This window comes from Sinocyclocheilus grahami, unplaced genomic scaffold, assembly GCF_001515645.1.
Source record: "Sinocyclocheilus grahami isolate Dianchi unplaced genomic scaffold, SAMN03320097.WGS_v1.1 scaffold1065.1, whole genome shotgun sequence".
In the NCBI taxonomy this organism is placed as follows: Eukaryota; Metazoa; Chordata; class Actinopteri; order Cypriniformes; family Cyprinidae; genus Sinocyclocheilus; species Sinocyclocheilus grahami.
The window spans coordinates 208,304-225,314 of NW_015506244.1; the positions used below are offsets into that span (position 1 = coordinate 208,304).

The 17,011-nt window shown below is 37.1% G+C and overlaps 1 protein-coding gene across 1 annotated transcript in view; it reads left to right on the forward strand.

Annotated features, from left to right (window-relative positions):
• The window catches only part of LOC107566264 (ankyrin repeat domain-containing protein SOWAHB-like), a 92,182-nt gene that overhangs the window by 48,747 nt on the left and 26,424 nt on the right, over positions 1 to 17,011 (forward strand). Inside the window, exons 7-9 of the mRNA XM_016251655.1 lie at positions 4,066 to 4,188; positions 6,177 to 6,186; positions 11,344 to 11,351. Of these exons, the coding sequence (XP_016107141.1) occupies positions 4,066 to 4,188; positions 6,177 to 6,186; positions 11,344 to 11,351 (141 nt within the window). The remainder of the gene's footprint in view (positions 1 to 4,065; positions 4,189 to 6,176; positions 6,187 to 11,343; positions 11,352 to 17,011) is intronic.

The following is a 17,011-nucleotide window of genomic DNA, read 5'->3' on the forward strand; positions in this document are numbered from 1 at the left end:
CCCAGTGTCCACACAAAGGGCACAAAAACTTGCTGATATTGTATCTCTCTCCCAGCGAGCGGGACACTGACCTAGCTGACTCATTCTGCCAATGCTAACAGAGTGAACGCCCCAGATCGGCTATTTCCATGTTAGCATTCAATGTCTGAACAAGCACCTTCAGTGAGACCACGCTGAGAAGAGTTCACCAGGCCGCTGTGCTTGGAGCGCCCACACGGCACTTCCCATGCTCAAGCGTAGACCTGACTCACCTCCAACTTGCTCATGATTTAGCATATTGTTAGCAAAAATATTGAATTTTTTAAACAGCCCACATATACGTGGATATAATTTGTATTTCATGCAGAACATGCAAAGTTTGTCAAAAGGCTTGAGGCCTTTGCTCTGGTCTTCATGTCAAAACATGCAAGACATGCACATTGCGTAGGATTAGAGAAGTAGAATATGGTCATGCAGAATATGTGCTTTATACTCACTATTAAACAGCCAATATGTTAATAATATGCATGCTAATAAGCAACTAGCTAATAGTGAGAATTGGTTCCTATACTATAGTGTCACCTTGTTATTCTATGAAATATCTGCCCTTTTCATTCTTAAAGTAACATTTCTGTCAAATAAGATACGTCATAAATGATAACCTCGTCAGAAGCACTCTGATACACAGTGCGGTTGTGCGAGATTGAATCCCTCTTCACTGTCCTATCTGAATAAATGCAAAAATGGCAAAAAGACAGATAATGCAGTGTCAATGAATTGCACTGTGCTATCTCAAAATAAATTATTTAATTTTAATATGTGACAGGATATAGTTACACTTTTAGAAAGGTGACAGGGTTGACAAGGTTAGGGTTTACACCAAAGGTCATGCACTACAAGGTGCTTAATAGAAAAATTTATTTGCTAACATTTCCACAATTACCTACTTTTCAATTATCAAATGTTTACTATACAACATCACAGTAACAGGGTTGACGTTTTAAAAGGGTGATGCGATTTCAATGTTTTCCTTTCCTTTTCTCTTTTTATTAATTTAAATAGCATAAAATAGTTTTAAAAGGGTGGTCACATAATATGGAGGGACGTCTTTTATGACTTTGTTAATAATAAATGATCAACTCAAATCTAAATAAATATATAAATGCGCTATCATTGGCTGCAGTTTTTAGTCAATCCCTCTTTTGTTCTAGATCGGATAAGCATATTAATGACATATTTTGTGTTTAACGGCTGTTTTAAAGATGTTCACATGGTTTTCCAATAATAATGGTCTCTTAGAGACTTGAGGCATGTACACCTGAACAAGTTTCTGAAGAAAACAACTAAAAAAACTCCTGGAGTGGGAAAACGCAGCACTGACATCTGATCCGTCTGAGAGCCAGAGTTTGGATCCTTTCATGTGTCCATAAGGGCTGAAGCAAGACGGGCAGTCTTAGAGAGATGCCTCGCAATGTCCATCACTGCAGCAGTTTGTCTTCATCAATCATCTCGCTGTTTGTTGACCATAGCAACAGGATGTCACAGTTATTTTTATAGATCTTGTTATTGGGGTCTGCCCTCTCACAGCAGGAATTTCCTCAGCACAAGGCATCATGGGATGTGGACCTGACGTATTTGCAGGGACCATCTTTGTTCTCTCATGGATTGAATTTTACATAATTTTCATGATCAAATAAGTAAGCCGTGCCATTTTGAGCATGTTTGAATGTCAGACAGCATTTTGATGTCACGCTTTAGATTGTGGCGTATAAGTGTTGCTGTATCTGGTTGCTTTCTAATGAGCAGCTTATGTTATCTGGCATTGGGTGTTACCAACAGACCGATGAATGGAGCTCACGTCAGTGTTTTCTCGTCTGGAGACGCAGCTGAAGTTTAAGAGTCAAGGTCACGCAGACCCCTCGCCTTCATCTGTCAGCTCCTTTTGATCTGCAGACGCTTTCCTCCGTTTTTCTGCACGCTCTGCCTTTAACACGGGGTCAGAGGTCAAAGCAGGGCAAGGCCACAGGATCCCAACCTCATTTTCCTCTGCTAGTTTTCCTTTCTGTCTTTCTTTGTTTCTAATATTGCCCCGTGAAGTATTTGTTTATTTCAAAGTTCATGTTGCTTTAGCTTTTATAAGATGCGTATGTCAATATCCACGCTCGGCCCCTGGTCCCAATCAGCAGCCCCTCAGTTGCCATGTTGAATCAATGTTTTGAACAGAAATGCAATAATGCCAGGACCTTCACAGCGGGGGTTTCAATTTGTCATATCATAAACAGGTGCTAAACATGAGGATTAGTGGTGCTGAGATCCACAGTCTTCCCTTGGATCGTATTATCTGGGTACTGGATCCCTGACGCATTCTGTCAGATTGAACAACGGGGCCCTTGTGCTGGCCACGGGCGTCTGCAGGGCCCCAGACTTGGTCACAGGTCATTGATCAGTGTGACAAGAAACTCTGTCTGGTTCTGGTTAGATGGAGGCTGCCTGGAACCGACCTCAGATTAGAAATGAAGAGAGGTCAAAACAAGAAGGAGCTGAAGGCTAGTGTTATAACAGATTTTCACAGTGCAGGAATGGACAGGCAGTCAGATGAATGGTAGTATACTATTTACTTAGTATGTTCTGTATACTACAATTTTTCTGAATACTACAATTATTTGTCCCATTGATGTATACTTATGAACATTTTTTAGCACAAAACATGTAAGTAGAGCATGCACACTTTGAAATTCCAACAAGACAAAAAGTGTTCTTCAAATGATGGATGATGTACTTATTTAACCAAAAAAAAAAAACATACTTTCATAGTAGAAGGGGAGGGGCTATCCGACTCTGATGCTGGATGACAAAATAACCTTATAATATGCCATACACTAGACGGTATAATACAGTTCTGCCTCAATCAAATAACTAATTTGATGCGTATTAATAGTTAGTACGGTAGTTGTTATGTTTGGGGTGTATTAATATCTAAAAAAGTCATGCAAAATAAGGCATTAATATGTATTTTATAAGTACTAATAAACAGCCAATATGCTAGTAATATGCATGCTAATAAGCAACTACTTAATAGTGAGAACTGGTCCCTAAATTAAAGTGTCACCAGTTTAATAGAAGTACATAGTATAGAGTACCTCTTTTGGGACCCAACTATAGTCTGTACTATGACAAATATTACAAACAGCAGCATGCCACCTTGTTGACATGAATTCAGAATTCACATGAAACTCTAGATGGCGCAGTCCGATAGGTCTAACTCAATCTGACCTAATGACATCATTATCACATGGCACAGCTGATTGGTTCTCTCCTGTATCGGTAGCCAATGAGCTCGCTGCTCAACATTCAAATATATGACTAGTGCTTGCAGTAGCAGTTGCAGCTTGCTTCAGAAACCCTCCACCTTCCCCAGATCCACCTGTATAGATCTGCTACGAGGACATTCATGTATGCTATATGGGGGTTATTTCATGTATGTTATATTTGCAGCAGCAATATTTCTTACATGCTCACAGCAGCATGTTGTGGATGTATTGGCAGTAGGAAGTCTCGGTAATTGCTCTGCCAAAGCAGCGTAGCAGATCTATTCCGCCAAGACCAAATACATTAACATTGTCATGTACATTACCATGCCAGTCCCTCCAAGAGTTGTCATGACAGAAATATATATATTAAATCCAATTGTTGTCAAGTAAGAAGAAAGACATTTCTGCTCATATTACTTCAATGTTGCAAGTATTTGACAGAGTAATCAGCCAGTAATTGCGCAATGGAGGCACTGCTTCCTGTCACATGACTTTTAACCTGTATTTTACTGTTCGCCCTTCACATTTACGCCACACTTTAGAAACTCCGTGATAACACAGTGATCTGGTGTTGTATGCCACAATTTGCTTAGACAGTGTTACTTTAGGTGGGAAATTAGAACACTATTTAGTCTTGTATTCCATAATTTGTTTTTTACCATCCCTGTCTTGCCTCCTCAGAGACTAAGTACATACGACTTATAGGTCTTACAGGTGAACCCTATTCGTGCATGCTCCCTTGTCGGGTCTTATGTATTCCATGTCTTGTTTGTAGTCACTGTTTCATCGGGTACAGATGGACCCCATTGAGAAAGAGTGGCTGCGTTGTGCAGTGCTGGGAAACGCTACTACCCTGTACCTGCTTCTACAACAGGACCCTACACTTGTCTCCAAAAAGGTGAGACTTAACCATTGCATTTTATTTGTAAAAATTCAAACGTTTCAATAACTAAAAAAATATATTATTTATTATTCTCTGTATGGTGCCAGTACCATAATTTTCCTGATTACTAGTAATTTGTGTAGTGACTGGAGAGGTTTCAGCAGTTGCGTTTCTGGGTTGTAAGGGTCAAGCTAATTAGGATGAGGATTACGTTACTGCACAGAACCAGAGAGTGTCTCTTTTGAAGATTTAGGGCAGGATGAAAAGACTCGGACAGGAACTGAATGTTGTTTGACCAGGAGCGTTTTTGTTGCCTGATAGTGTTAGAGGAACAGAGCGGGTCTTTTTTAAAGGTGAAGAGAAAAGAAAATAAAACACACTGACGACTTCCAGATATTGTTTGTCCCCTGGATGCAAGCACAGCCTGTATTGGCTTAACTTCAGAAGCCTTTGGCCCAAAGGCTGTGTATTCTGCCACTTACCCACACTTCCGAAACAAGGGAGATGGTTGGACACAGAAAACAGAGAGGAGGAAAAGAAAAGGAAGGTGGCAGACGTGTGTCTGGTTGTAAATCATCACATATGTGCCTGGCAGCAGCAGCGGGTCGCGGCTCTACGTGAGTGAGGCCCAAAGCAGCAGCTCTGATTAAATTTCCATGAAGTTTAGTGAATTTACGCAGTGAGCGAGGATGACAGGGAACGGCTGGGGCTGCTAAGTGCTTGCAGCGTTGCTGTAGAGCAACTGGCAGGAACATTTACCACCTCTATAGCTACTGCTAATGCTAATAGCTACTTATTTTACTCTAGTTTAACCAGTTGTCAGATATTAATGGAACATTCTCAGAAAACGGTGCCATTTGTGTCCAAATATTTCTAGGAATTACTTTGAAAAAGTTACTCTTGAACTAAGTACTAAAGCTCCAGTATGTGTTTACAGACTTGCAGTGCAAGAACCAATAGTTATTTAATGTTACTAACCCTGATTCTCTAGTTGAGTTGCAGGTTAATTAGTAATTAATCAGTAATAAATCATGGCCCAAAAATTCCTGCAAGCTACCCTTTTCATAAAACCTACATGAAAGAGTGTTTTTAAAACATAGTTTGCTTTACTTTTTTTCTCAACATTTGTTAATGAACAATTTCTTAATTGTTTATCGTTCTTTCCACTAGTTTTCTTTCATAATTTTAGTGCAAGTTTGTGGACCTGCTACCGCCAAAGAGAACACTTTAAATCATGTGTCTACTAGCATGCTAGTGCTTATAACAGCAAAATGTTCTTTTGTGTAAGTGATGCTAACTTAGACAACAACAGGACATTTCCAAAGAGCACGCAAGGTTTTTGTCTGTACCTCACAATCCATTTTTCAAACAAGGAACCGGTTCAAATGCATCTTCATTGTCTTTAAAGATAAGATGGAACTTTCTCATCAGATCTGATTTCAGATGTGGCAGTCAAAGATGGACATTTTTAGTGAACCTTTTTGCTCATCCAGTCCCCCCAGGTCAACAGTAATGGCCAATGCTCTTAACCAGGATCAGATAAAAGCGATAGTGTTGATGGGATAGACAGCATCTTATGTGGCCATCACGATTGAGAGACAAAAACTCATAGGAAAGGTTAATCTCAGGCCCTTATCAATCAATTACATTTGGCTTTGTGGAATTAATGGCATGGCTGGAATTGCTTGGCAGGACTGAAAAGGGTTTGTGGGCTGAACTTGGCATTGGCGTCTCTAGGGGAAATTAAGCTCTTTGTGTTTGAAGCATCACAGCCAAATGGTTCAAACCCCTCTCATAGACGCAGATACAGAGCAAGATAACAGCTTCTCAAATTAATTAGTGCTTCCTCGTTCCCAATCAAACGGTTACCTTGAGTCCCTTTTGAATCCCTGCAGAAAACGCAGCACCATTGAAATTGCAATGTGTGACTTTGTGCGGAACATCCTTTGACCATGTTTGATTTATGTGTCCTCATTAGATTTGTTTCCTCCTTCTTTTCACAGGACTTTGTCACTGTAAGTACACGAGGACTCTACCTATACCCCATTCATCCCCATCCTCTTTGCTTCTGCTTCATGCCACTAGAAAGAACTTGTGCAAACCCAATCATCAGTTTATTACTCTTTTCATGTAATTCTTAGTTTTACCCTAATCTATCTGTTGTCTGCAATTATACTCAAGTGTTGTTTCAAGAAGATTGTCAATTGTTATCTGAGGCTGGTTGGGATGGGCACTATAGGCAGTGTTGTGATGCTCAAAATACCAAAACTACAAACTTAACTTAAAAGATTTTAGTAGGGTAACAGTTAGTTTTCAAGCAGAGTTGCTTTCCCATTAAAAAGTTCAAAATTGTGCAATACCTAGTGGTATAAAAAGAGTAAAATTAATTGAGAACACAGTTGTAAGCCCAAGTGTATATTTAAGCCTAAAATGCCCACCTTCTATTTCATATTAACCAATTTGAGGTCAAATTAATTTCATGTAAATAGTAAGCATGATCTCTCGAAATAAAGAAGCAGAAAAGTATTTATCGAGGTCACGGTTTCTTACAAATTTGTGCAATGTGAAAATGTAAGATTTGTGATCAAATAAAAGTAAACTTCAAACTGTACCTCTGACCCCACTCCTAAACCTAACCCTCCGCAGGGCAAGTAGGCTGTATTAAAATGTGTAAATAAGATTGCCAAAACATAATATTTACGAATTGTAATGCAACAGTGTTGAAAATTGCAGAGTTCGTTTAAATGAACCAGTTTGTGCGAAATTTGATTTTGAATTGTGTTGTAGTAGAATGTGAATAGCTTCAAAACGGTTGGCCACTTTTTATTAGTAGCTTGTTCATCGAGCCAAGTCAGTGCTGATAGCAATGAAGAGGAAGTCAAAAAAAGACAGCAAGTTTGGGGGTATTTAGATGAATGATATGCATGTATGAGTAGAGACTCCCACTGGTCAGTTGCATCCATCGCAATGCTGTTGTTTACTAGAATATGACACCAGGGAAATCAGATTTGCAAACAATAACATCCAAGGGCTTGCTAATCTTCTTAAGAGAAATGAATGAAGGGGGTGTCTGTAGCCAGGTTGGACACTGAGCTTGAGGCGATCGAATAGCAAGGGAAGATGAGACCAGGATCTGGGGATTAAGCTGAGGAGATCCCAGAGGAATCAAATGAGAGTTTAGCCTTTAGACTCACAATTTCTCAGCTTAGAGCCAACCACCCCCAAAACTTCAAAAACGTGAGGCTTTGAAATGGAAGTAGGTGTCCATAATCCCCTCTGTGGATGCTAATCTATGTACCTAGATTTGGTCCTTCCCTTAACCTGAGCTTCACAACAATGCTCCTCTCCTCACGGGCTGGCCAACTTTAGCCTTGTGATGTGTTGATGAAGGTGGAATGGATTAGTTGAGTAGGTGTCCTCTTTAGAGTAGTTCTTTCATTAGATCTTATTAGCTCTCTTGACTAGAATGTAAAGGACACTTGCTTAGAGTCCATTGTACAGTATTTCATTTGCATCAGGACAATGTTTGATCCATGTTGTCTTCAATCACTGTTGTCTTCAATGACTTCATTGGATTTCCAGGGGGTAAGTATGCTCTCTAAGAGTCGTTTTTGTTATATCAAGTTTGTTAGTGGTGTTTGCTAAGGCAAGCCTTCCCATGGTGGAGGAGAGACCCGGGTTATATAAAAGGACCAGCATATCTGAGAGACTTTTGGGTGGGCTCTTTTGATTTAGGCCAGTAAGCAACCACAAAGACTATGCTAGCAACAACATAGCAACATACTAAAAACCATCCAGAATACCTCCAGTGCCCTGGTGACCACCCACAATACCCTAACGTAGGTGTCAAACATTTTAATGCCAAGGACCCCCATATATGATGACCCCTAATAGTTTGTTCACACCAAAGCGAAGCGAATATTCACGTGAGATGTTTTTTTGTGTCATTTACGTGAATAAAAACATAATAATGCTCCCCCTCCATTTTTTTTTGATACAACTGGACGTGTCAAACCAGACGCGTCATTAAGCTCTTCACTGATTGACTTGCGCGACAACGCGTCATGTGAATCTCCTGCTCGTGTTTAAATTTTTCAACTTGCGTGGAAGACGCGATTGAGGCGAATATCACCTGTTTGCAGCAATCATGTTGCCCAATTTGTCACGTCATCTGGCACAAATTTGCGGCTATTTGCGTCTTTGCGTTGACTTTGTAATCTACTAGCGCAAATGATTAAATTCTCAATTTTTTCACAGTTTGAAAAAGTGTGGTAAAACTTGCACAGTTTGTCGGCGCCAATCACCTTGTGGGCAGACATGCAGCGCTGTTGTGCTTTGGCGTCCCGAGTTCAAGTCCTGACTTATGGACATTTATCACTGCTTTTCATCGATCTTTATTAATTCAACTTTGTTAATTCAAGCTTTGTCTATGTTTTCAGGAGCACACGGTCTAATAATGAGAGAAACCAGTGTTAATATATGAAAACATGGTCATGGTGGTTTACACCTTCAGGCATCTTCATGCAGGAGTTGAGCACTCTTGTTCAACATTAATAATTGCAATGATGAGGTATTTAATTCATGTTAATTTGTGTGTCTGGTATGCGGCCCTCTCTATACGCACAGGCAGCCGAATGATCATTGTGTCTAATTATAGTGTAATGACATGGCAATTATTAGTTTAACAAACAGGCAGCGCTCCAGCCGCCTCGGGGCGGACATGCACCTCTCTGCATCTCTCAGCCAATAGGAGTGGAGGATTGAGCTACTGTGGTATAAAAGGATTAAATTCATGCTTAATTTTTAGGATAAGGAAGGCTCTTTACCTCTTTTTATTGGCCTTTTGTATGTTTACAAAAAAAATTTCACAGTGTTGCGGCGTAAATGTGGTGGGATTTTAACAGTTTTCTGAGATGAGAGGTAAAACGTACCTTAAAAAGTCAGCAATGTTTTGTTTCTTTTTTAATTCTTATGATTTATGAAAGCCGACAGAGGGCTTGTTCTCATCTGCTAGTGTAAGATATGCTATGTACTATACACAAACCTTTTAAGGCAGCACCTAACTGAAATGGACCTTCATAAGAGGGATTTTATTAATCTACTCAAGCAGAAACTCTGTATCATACAAATAGACCTCCTTGCTCAAAACACACTGTAGACTGAGTTCAATAGAGTTTAACGCTAGCATGTTGCTACGCAAAACACTTGATACTCTAAAGGAGTGCTGTAGGGGTGGTGTATTTTTGTAGGCCAAATCCAGAAACGAGTTATAATTTTAGTACTTCTGGTCTCATTAACACTTTTTTATTTTTAAATTCGATTTTGGTTAATTGCCTGAAATAAGACTTTGAAGTCATGTGACTGTAGCATAGTTACTTCAGTTGCGTTTAGCTTTTTACTTCTAACAATTATGTTTAAGTTTCAAAATTTATAAAAGTTAATAAATAAAATAAAATAACCCAAAAGCCAGTGGAAAAATCCTATTAGGTTTTTGTCGAGGAACCAGGGTGATGCTAACTTACTACAAAAATCCATCACTGCAGTGCTCTATAATATAATACAATACATAGCACATGCAAATATTGAGTAAAATGGTCTGTTATTAATTTTTAATTATTTAATTATTATGAATGAACGTTCGTCTAATGCAGTGGTTCCTAACTAGTGGGGCACGACTCTTCTGGTATGGTCACAGATAGTATAGGGACAAACAATGCTAAATACAAATAACAATAAGTGACTAGCCATATCATTTTGCATAGTTAGGAAAACGAAATAGGGTTTTAAACTTTTAAAGTGGAGGCAAAAAAACTCCTATGTTCTGTCAGCCGAACTATAACAACTAACCACATTTACCGAACCGTTTTTCTTTTCTGCAATAAACAATTTTGATATTGTGTTGGATCGCCACTTAATATTTAATGTAAAATCTGGGTCCTGAAGCAAAACCAGCTGAGAACAATCCCTTCAGTTCGATCTAAAATTGAAAATATTCAAAGCTTTCAGTATTATCAAACCTCAGATTTGAGTGATAAGGTCATGAAAGGTATCTGTGTGTGTGTGTGTGTGTGTGTGACTGCTCTCCCTGTGCAATAATTCAGTGTTATCCCAGCAGTCATTGTAAGAGGCTGTTAATGTTGCTCTTTTGTGTGGGGCTATGGCCGTTTTTAAACAGCTCCATATGGTATCTAAAATTGAAAATATTCAAAGCTTTCAGTATTATCAAACCTCAGATTTGAGTGATAAGGTCATGAAAGGTATCTCTGTGTGTGTGTGTGTGTGTGTGTGACTGCTCTCCCTGTGCAATAATTCAGTGTTATCCCAGCAGTCATTGTAAGAGGCTGTTAATGTTGCTCTTTTGTGTGGGGCTATGGCCGTTTTTAAACAGCTCCATATGGTGACAAGCATCAGGCTTTGAGTTGAGAGTGTGTGTGTGAGGGTCTGCTCTCACCCTCTCTATTGAGCCCGACCACAGAGGAGCACTATAAGCTGTCCTTTCACACTGCCAATAAAAGACAGAGCCTCCATCTGGCACACACTAAACCTCTCTCTCTCACACACATACACACACACACACACACACACACACACACTCTCACACACACACACACTCACACACACACACACTCACACACACACACACACACACACACTCACTTACTAAACCGTCCTGAGTTTTGCCCCACACATGAAAATTACACTGCTTCTTATGTCCGGCTTGATCAGACTGGAAGAATAGAAATTGTTTGTTTGAGGATTTTTTTTTTAAACATCTGATGATGATGATGATGATGATGATGATGATCTTACTAAACCGTCCTGAGTTTTGCCCCACACATGAAAATTACACTGCTTCTTATGTCTGGCTTGATCAGACTGGAAGAATAGAAATTGTTTGTTTGAGGATTTTTTTTTTAAACATCTGATGATGATGATGATGATGATGATGATGATGATGATGATAATAATGATAATAATAATAATAATAATTATCATTATTATTATTATTATTACTACAAATTCACACTTTTTTCATTTCATTTTTTCTTAGATTTGTTTGAAAGTGTAAATCACTTTGAAAAGTAACAATTAACTCCACAAGTCTGATTTTAGGCATCATTCAGGTGTGATTACCAAATGGTGCAAAATAAATACATAAACACTTTGGTTCTGGGTTTGTTCAAATGCCTTAGCAAACACCTCTAAACTATATCTGTGTGTCATACTCCCTTGTGAAGAAAAAAAATCCCCCAAAGTGTATGGAATGTGCAAGAAAAAAAAAGTATGCATTAGATAATATAAAAGACCACTTAAGTGTTTTTAAAGACTTTTAAAAAGTGTATTTTAGTAATAATGTCAAAATAAAGAATTTATTACTGCTTTAAAGAATTAAGCACATTTCGATGATTTGAATAACATACTGCACTAAAGCACATGGAAAGTGCTTTATGATTATAACTTTAACTCTAGTGTGTTATTTGATATTTGATATAAGCTAATATATTTAAAACATACTAAATTGCAACTTAAAGATGTGTTTGTACAAAAATATTTAAATGAATGACATATAGCATAATGTTCAACAAAAATGGCATCATACCATAAATGCATGTCTGTACATTCTGCAGTAAACTTGAACTAAATTACGCTACTTAAGTGGTTCAAAAACACTGCAACATTAATTGCAACATTTTAAACATGCAATTAAATGTCCGAAGTAGTTACATTCAGTTCGCGCTCAAGTATAAGCTATATTAAAGGTGTTCTTTTTAAATGCATTTTAAAATGTAGGCCTAGTTATTTTTCACAAGGATATGGAAATGTGATGTTTAATGCTCCAATACATTCTGCTAACATCTTAGCTGCACTAGGTTTAGCTTTTCTGTAGACTGTTCAGTGGATATTGTTTTATTGCACATTGTTTACTAAACGATCATAGACCTGGGCAGATTGTTGCTCTTCAGGACGGGGCACAGACTGGCCGGAGACCAGCAGAGAAGAGGACATTTCTTAACGGATTGTATTTGTGTGAATAATGCGGGGCCCTGTCCGCCCAGCGAGGGCTCTGTAAGAGACGGCTTATGGGGTCAAGGTGGGCTGCCATGCAACATTAATTGCAACATTTTAAACATGCAATTAAATGTCCGAAGTAGTTACATTCAGTTCGCGCTCAAGTATAAGCTATATTAAAGGTGTTCTTTTTAAATGCATTTTAAAATGTAGGCCTAATTATTTTTCACAAGGATATGGATATGTGATGTTTAATGCTCCAATACATTCTGCTAACATCTTAGCTGCACTAGGTTTAGCTTTTCTGTAGACTGTTCAGTGGATATTGTTTTATTGCACATTGTTTACTAAACGATCATAGACCTGGGCAGATTGTTGCTCTTCAGGACGGGGCACAGACTGGCCGGAGACCAGCAGAGAAGAGGACATTTCTTAACGGATTGTATTTGTGTGAATAATGCGGGGCCCTGTCCGCCCAGCGAGGGCTCTGTAAGAGACGGCTTATGGGGTCAAGGTGGGCTGCCAGCTCTTGCGTGACAAGATACATAGGGCTTTTTGATTCTCTCTTTGGCAGATTACAGGTTGCTATAGTTTCTCTAATGCTCAAATCAAGCATTCAGCTAATCGGCTCAGAATAGGTTAAAGGCTGCCGCTGATTTGGAAGAGATAAGACTTGGTGACGGAAAATTGGGGTGGAGAGTTTGACAAAAGCACGGCTGCTCCGGCTTTGATGTCCCGCTCCGTGTGAATGTGGACGGGGACCGGAGAAACACTCTGAGCTTATGGCCAAACACGCCGATACGACGAAACACAATGGCGACTATGGAGAGCAACAAGGCCCAAAAGAGTTGTGTTATCCTATTACTGATGTTGTTTTCTTGCTTTCTTCCACTGTCTCGCTCCGGGGATCTCTGACACACAATGAATACAAAAATAACACTTGGAACTCCTCACTTGGTCCTGAAGTTTGTAAGTAGCCTGTACGTTCATCTGCATTCATGCATTAGAGATTGCGTAATCTAGAGGACATTTGTGTTTAGAAAAGCATTAAGATCAGTGATGATAAATGATACAAATATTTAAATATGTATTAAAATGAGAAATTAGTGCTGTCAAACGATTAATCGTGATTAATCGCATCCAAAATAAAAGTTTTTGTTTGCATAATATATGTGTGTGTACTGTGTATTTTTATAATACAGAATATATTTTGAAAATATTTACATGTATATATTTATATTCATATAATTTATATTATATATAAATCAGTGGCGATGCTGAGTATGCTGAGTGATAAGACCCCCCCCCCCGATTTAAAAGTATACACATTTGATGGATGATTTCATCTCCAAGCCTTCTATCGTTTCAGGTTCACCCATTGTTATTCTAATGCTAGAAAAATATAGCTGGTTTCCAAGTAAAAACCACCAAATAACATTTACATGTAATTACTTTATGATATGTAATCAGAGGGTGGGAGATGGGGGGATTCCCCTGCTCTATATGTTTCTCTGCATCAGCTAAATAATTTTTTTATTCACAGTGAATAGGAGTTAAAACTCCCACCCAGGTGACACTACTCCAATAACAGACCATGCAAAATACCCAAAAATATATTTAAAATATTGCAAAGTAACGTTGCAACCTTGCAAACAATAATAAAATCAGAGGACTTTGACTGTAAGTGACACGAGTATACTCAAAACAAAGGGAATAATATGATGTTTGTTATTATAAAAATGTTATATAGCCCACGTTTTTATAAATGTTTTTATATTTTTTTTACCACTTAGGCAATGACATTAACAATAACATATATCGTCGATATCGTTATATCGTTTGTCTATGACCAAAAATGTAAGAAGATATGTTTTCAGTGGACTTTTAAAATTTGCTTTGCTTGAGAAAACAAAAGTATACAGTTACAGTGTTTTTGTTCTTTTGATTTAGTCGAGTTGGTTTTGCATCAAAAACAATGTGATTCTCGGCAATCGAGATCTGATAGCAACAGAGCGGAGGCGAGAAAGCTGCAGAGAATCCGCTCGCCCGGAAGCAACCGCAACTGACGTAGATTTAAAGAAAATTACTGCCGTTTGGCAAATAAATCATTTTACGTACTAATTCCTAACTCTTTAAGCTTTAAGTTAAATTTCAAATGATAAGGGATCAACTTATAATCATGTTTATATTAATTATCCCGTGAACTTCTCAAATGGCCTGGGTATGCGGAGCATTCGCAGCTTATATGGACGGAACGCCACTGGTATAAATATATTTAAATATATAAACATAACATATTTTTCTAAAGTATATACATGCATGTGTGTGTATTTATATATACATAATAAATATACACAGCACACACATTATGTAAACAAAACTTTTATTTTGGATGCGATTAATCGTTTGACAGCACTAATTAAAATTGTGACATCATTTCTAATTAAGCCTTGGGTTATTATAACAAACAAACAATAACATAACATAAGAAATGAGAATGAAGTTGAAATTGAAATATAAATGAATAAAAACTACATCCATATGTAAATAAAACTAATAAAAAGGACAAAAAACATAACAGTAAATTAAAATAAAAATGAAAAAAAATAAAATATTTATAACAATTAACAAAAAAATAGAATAGTATATCAATAATACTTATGTAACACTAAATTAAGCTAAATCTGCAACCTTGTTGCTTACTTTTTTAATTTCACTATGTAGCACTATGTAGTATATATATATATATATTTATATAAAAACATGACATAACTTTGAAATGAGAAGTACATTATGTATTGGTCACTACCCGCAGTTGAACAGCAGTGGGGTTGGCGTCCTTGAGTTTGGCTCTTTTAGTATGGCCTCAGTGAGCTAACATTTTGCTGAATTAGCTGCTATGCAAATGACTCAAGCCTGTTCTCATTCATTCATATGGGGCCAAATCTGCTTATGCAAATGAACCCAAACACAGCTTTCATAGATGCTTCATAAATGGGCTTCAGATACAGTGACCCAAAATTTTGGACTTTGGTATTTGGACTTTTATAACACACTTAAAAATGTCTAAATGTCATTGAATAGATAAAAATACCACTGTAGTTGTTGAGTTTTTTTCTGACGACACTATATTTAATTCGAAGTGAACGTAAAGAAGGCTGTAAACGGTTTATAATGGGTTGCACTGTTTTAGGTATTGTCAAAGTGTTTATAATGATTATATCACTGTTTATGACAGATTTTAAACAGGTCTCTAAACTAACTAAAGTCAACATCTTAAGTAGTATGTACAATTCAATGCAAAACTTTTTTTTGGTAAAAAATGAACAAAAATCACTTATTGATTGATTAAAATCAGCAAGTACATTAGCCGGTGTTCAAAACTGTCTCCTTACCCTACCCCGATTCACAATGGTAAGCTTATAATAATGATTTCTAATTTGAGCTTTCAGGTCCGATTTTGTGGAAAATGTCAGTTTGGGGTGAGGAGATTGAAAACTGACACAGAGATGTTTCTTTCTGTATTTCAGTGGCTCAATAAGTATTTAGCTAACATTAGCACACTTGTTCGCTTTAGAGCTATTCTGCTCTGAAGTGATTTATATTTTAACATTTATGTTTTCAATTGGTCAGAACAAAAGCGGCAGATATGTTACTTATTGTTCAGATGACATATTTTCGGATATATGCCGTATGTGGATGTGACATGACAGATCCGCTCTGATATGGTGATCATGATTCATTCGTGACAAACTCCACAAATAACTTGCAATTAAAAAAATGTGTTTCAACAAGAAATGGCGATAAAGAGACAAAACTTCCGTACTTCAGTTTAAAATAAAAACAAAGAAAGAAAAAAAAGATAGATGATAAAATTATAAAATAACTTCGACCCTATTTAATGTTTTAATGCATATTACTGGCATTAATGTGCGTGATTCATAAGTGCATGTTTTTCTAAAAAAAAAAAAAAATTTGAAAACTGAAAATTTAATTGATGTAATTTACATTTATATTAATTGAATTTAGATACATTTACACACACAATTGTAACAATTTATAGCTTTACTCTGCTCACTCTGGTGTTTTTTGTTTTTATTATAGAAATTATTATCATTGTTATTAATATTAATAATAATTATTATAATTATTATAATAATAATTCAGTCTATATATGAAACCCTGTTGCTCATTCGAGTGAAAAAAATAAAAATAAAAATTAATTAATTAATTAATTAATTAATTTAAACATTAGTATTATTATTATTATTTTATGAAAATACAATAAGGGTGAAAAATTATACATTGTAAATCAATAAATTATATGTATAGTCGCAGATATACAGCGCTGGAATTAACTGAAAATGTATATCTAAAAAATGGACTACAAAATACATTTAGGTTACAAAAATGGGCCTTGCAAAAGGTTCGATACAGAGAAGAAGATTTTGGTAACATTTTATTTTAAGGTGGACACCTAAAGTGGTGGACACCACCACTGTTACACGTTACATGTACTTACTGTTATAATAAAAATAAATTATGCATAATTACATGCAAGTAACCCTAACCCTAACTAAAGTACATGTAGTTAATTAATAGTACTCAGCACTTAAATGTACACTCTAAAAAATGCTGGGTTAAATACAACCCAGTGCTGGGTAAAATAGGGACAAACCCAGCAATTGGGCTGTTTTGACCCAGCGGTTGGGTTAAATGTTTAACCCAAACTTCTGGATAGTAACCCAACCGCTGGGTCAAAACAACCCAATTGCTGCGTTTGTCCCTATTTTACCCAGCACTGCGTTGTATTTAACCCAGCATTTTT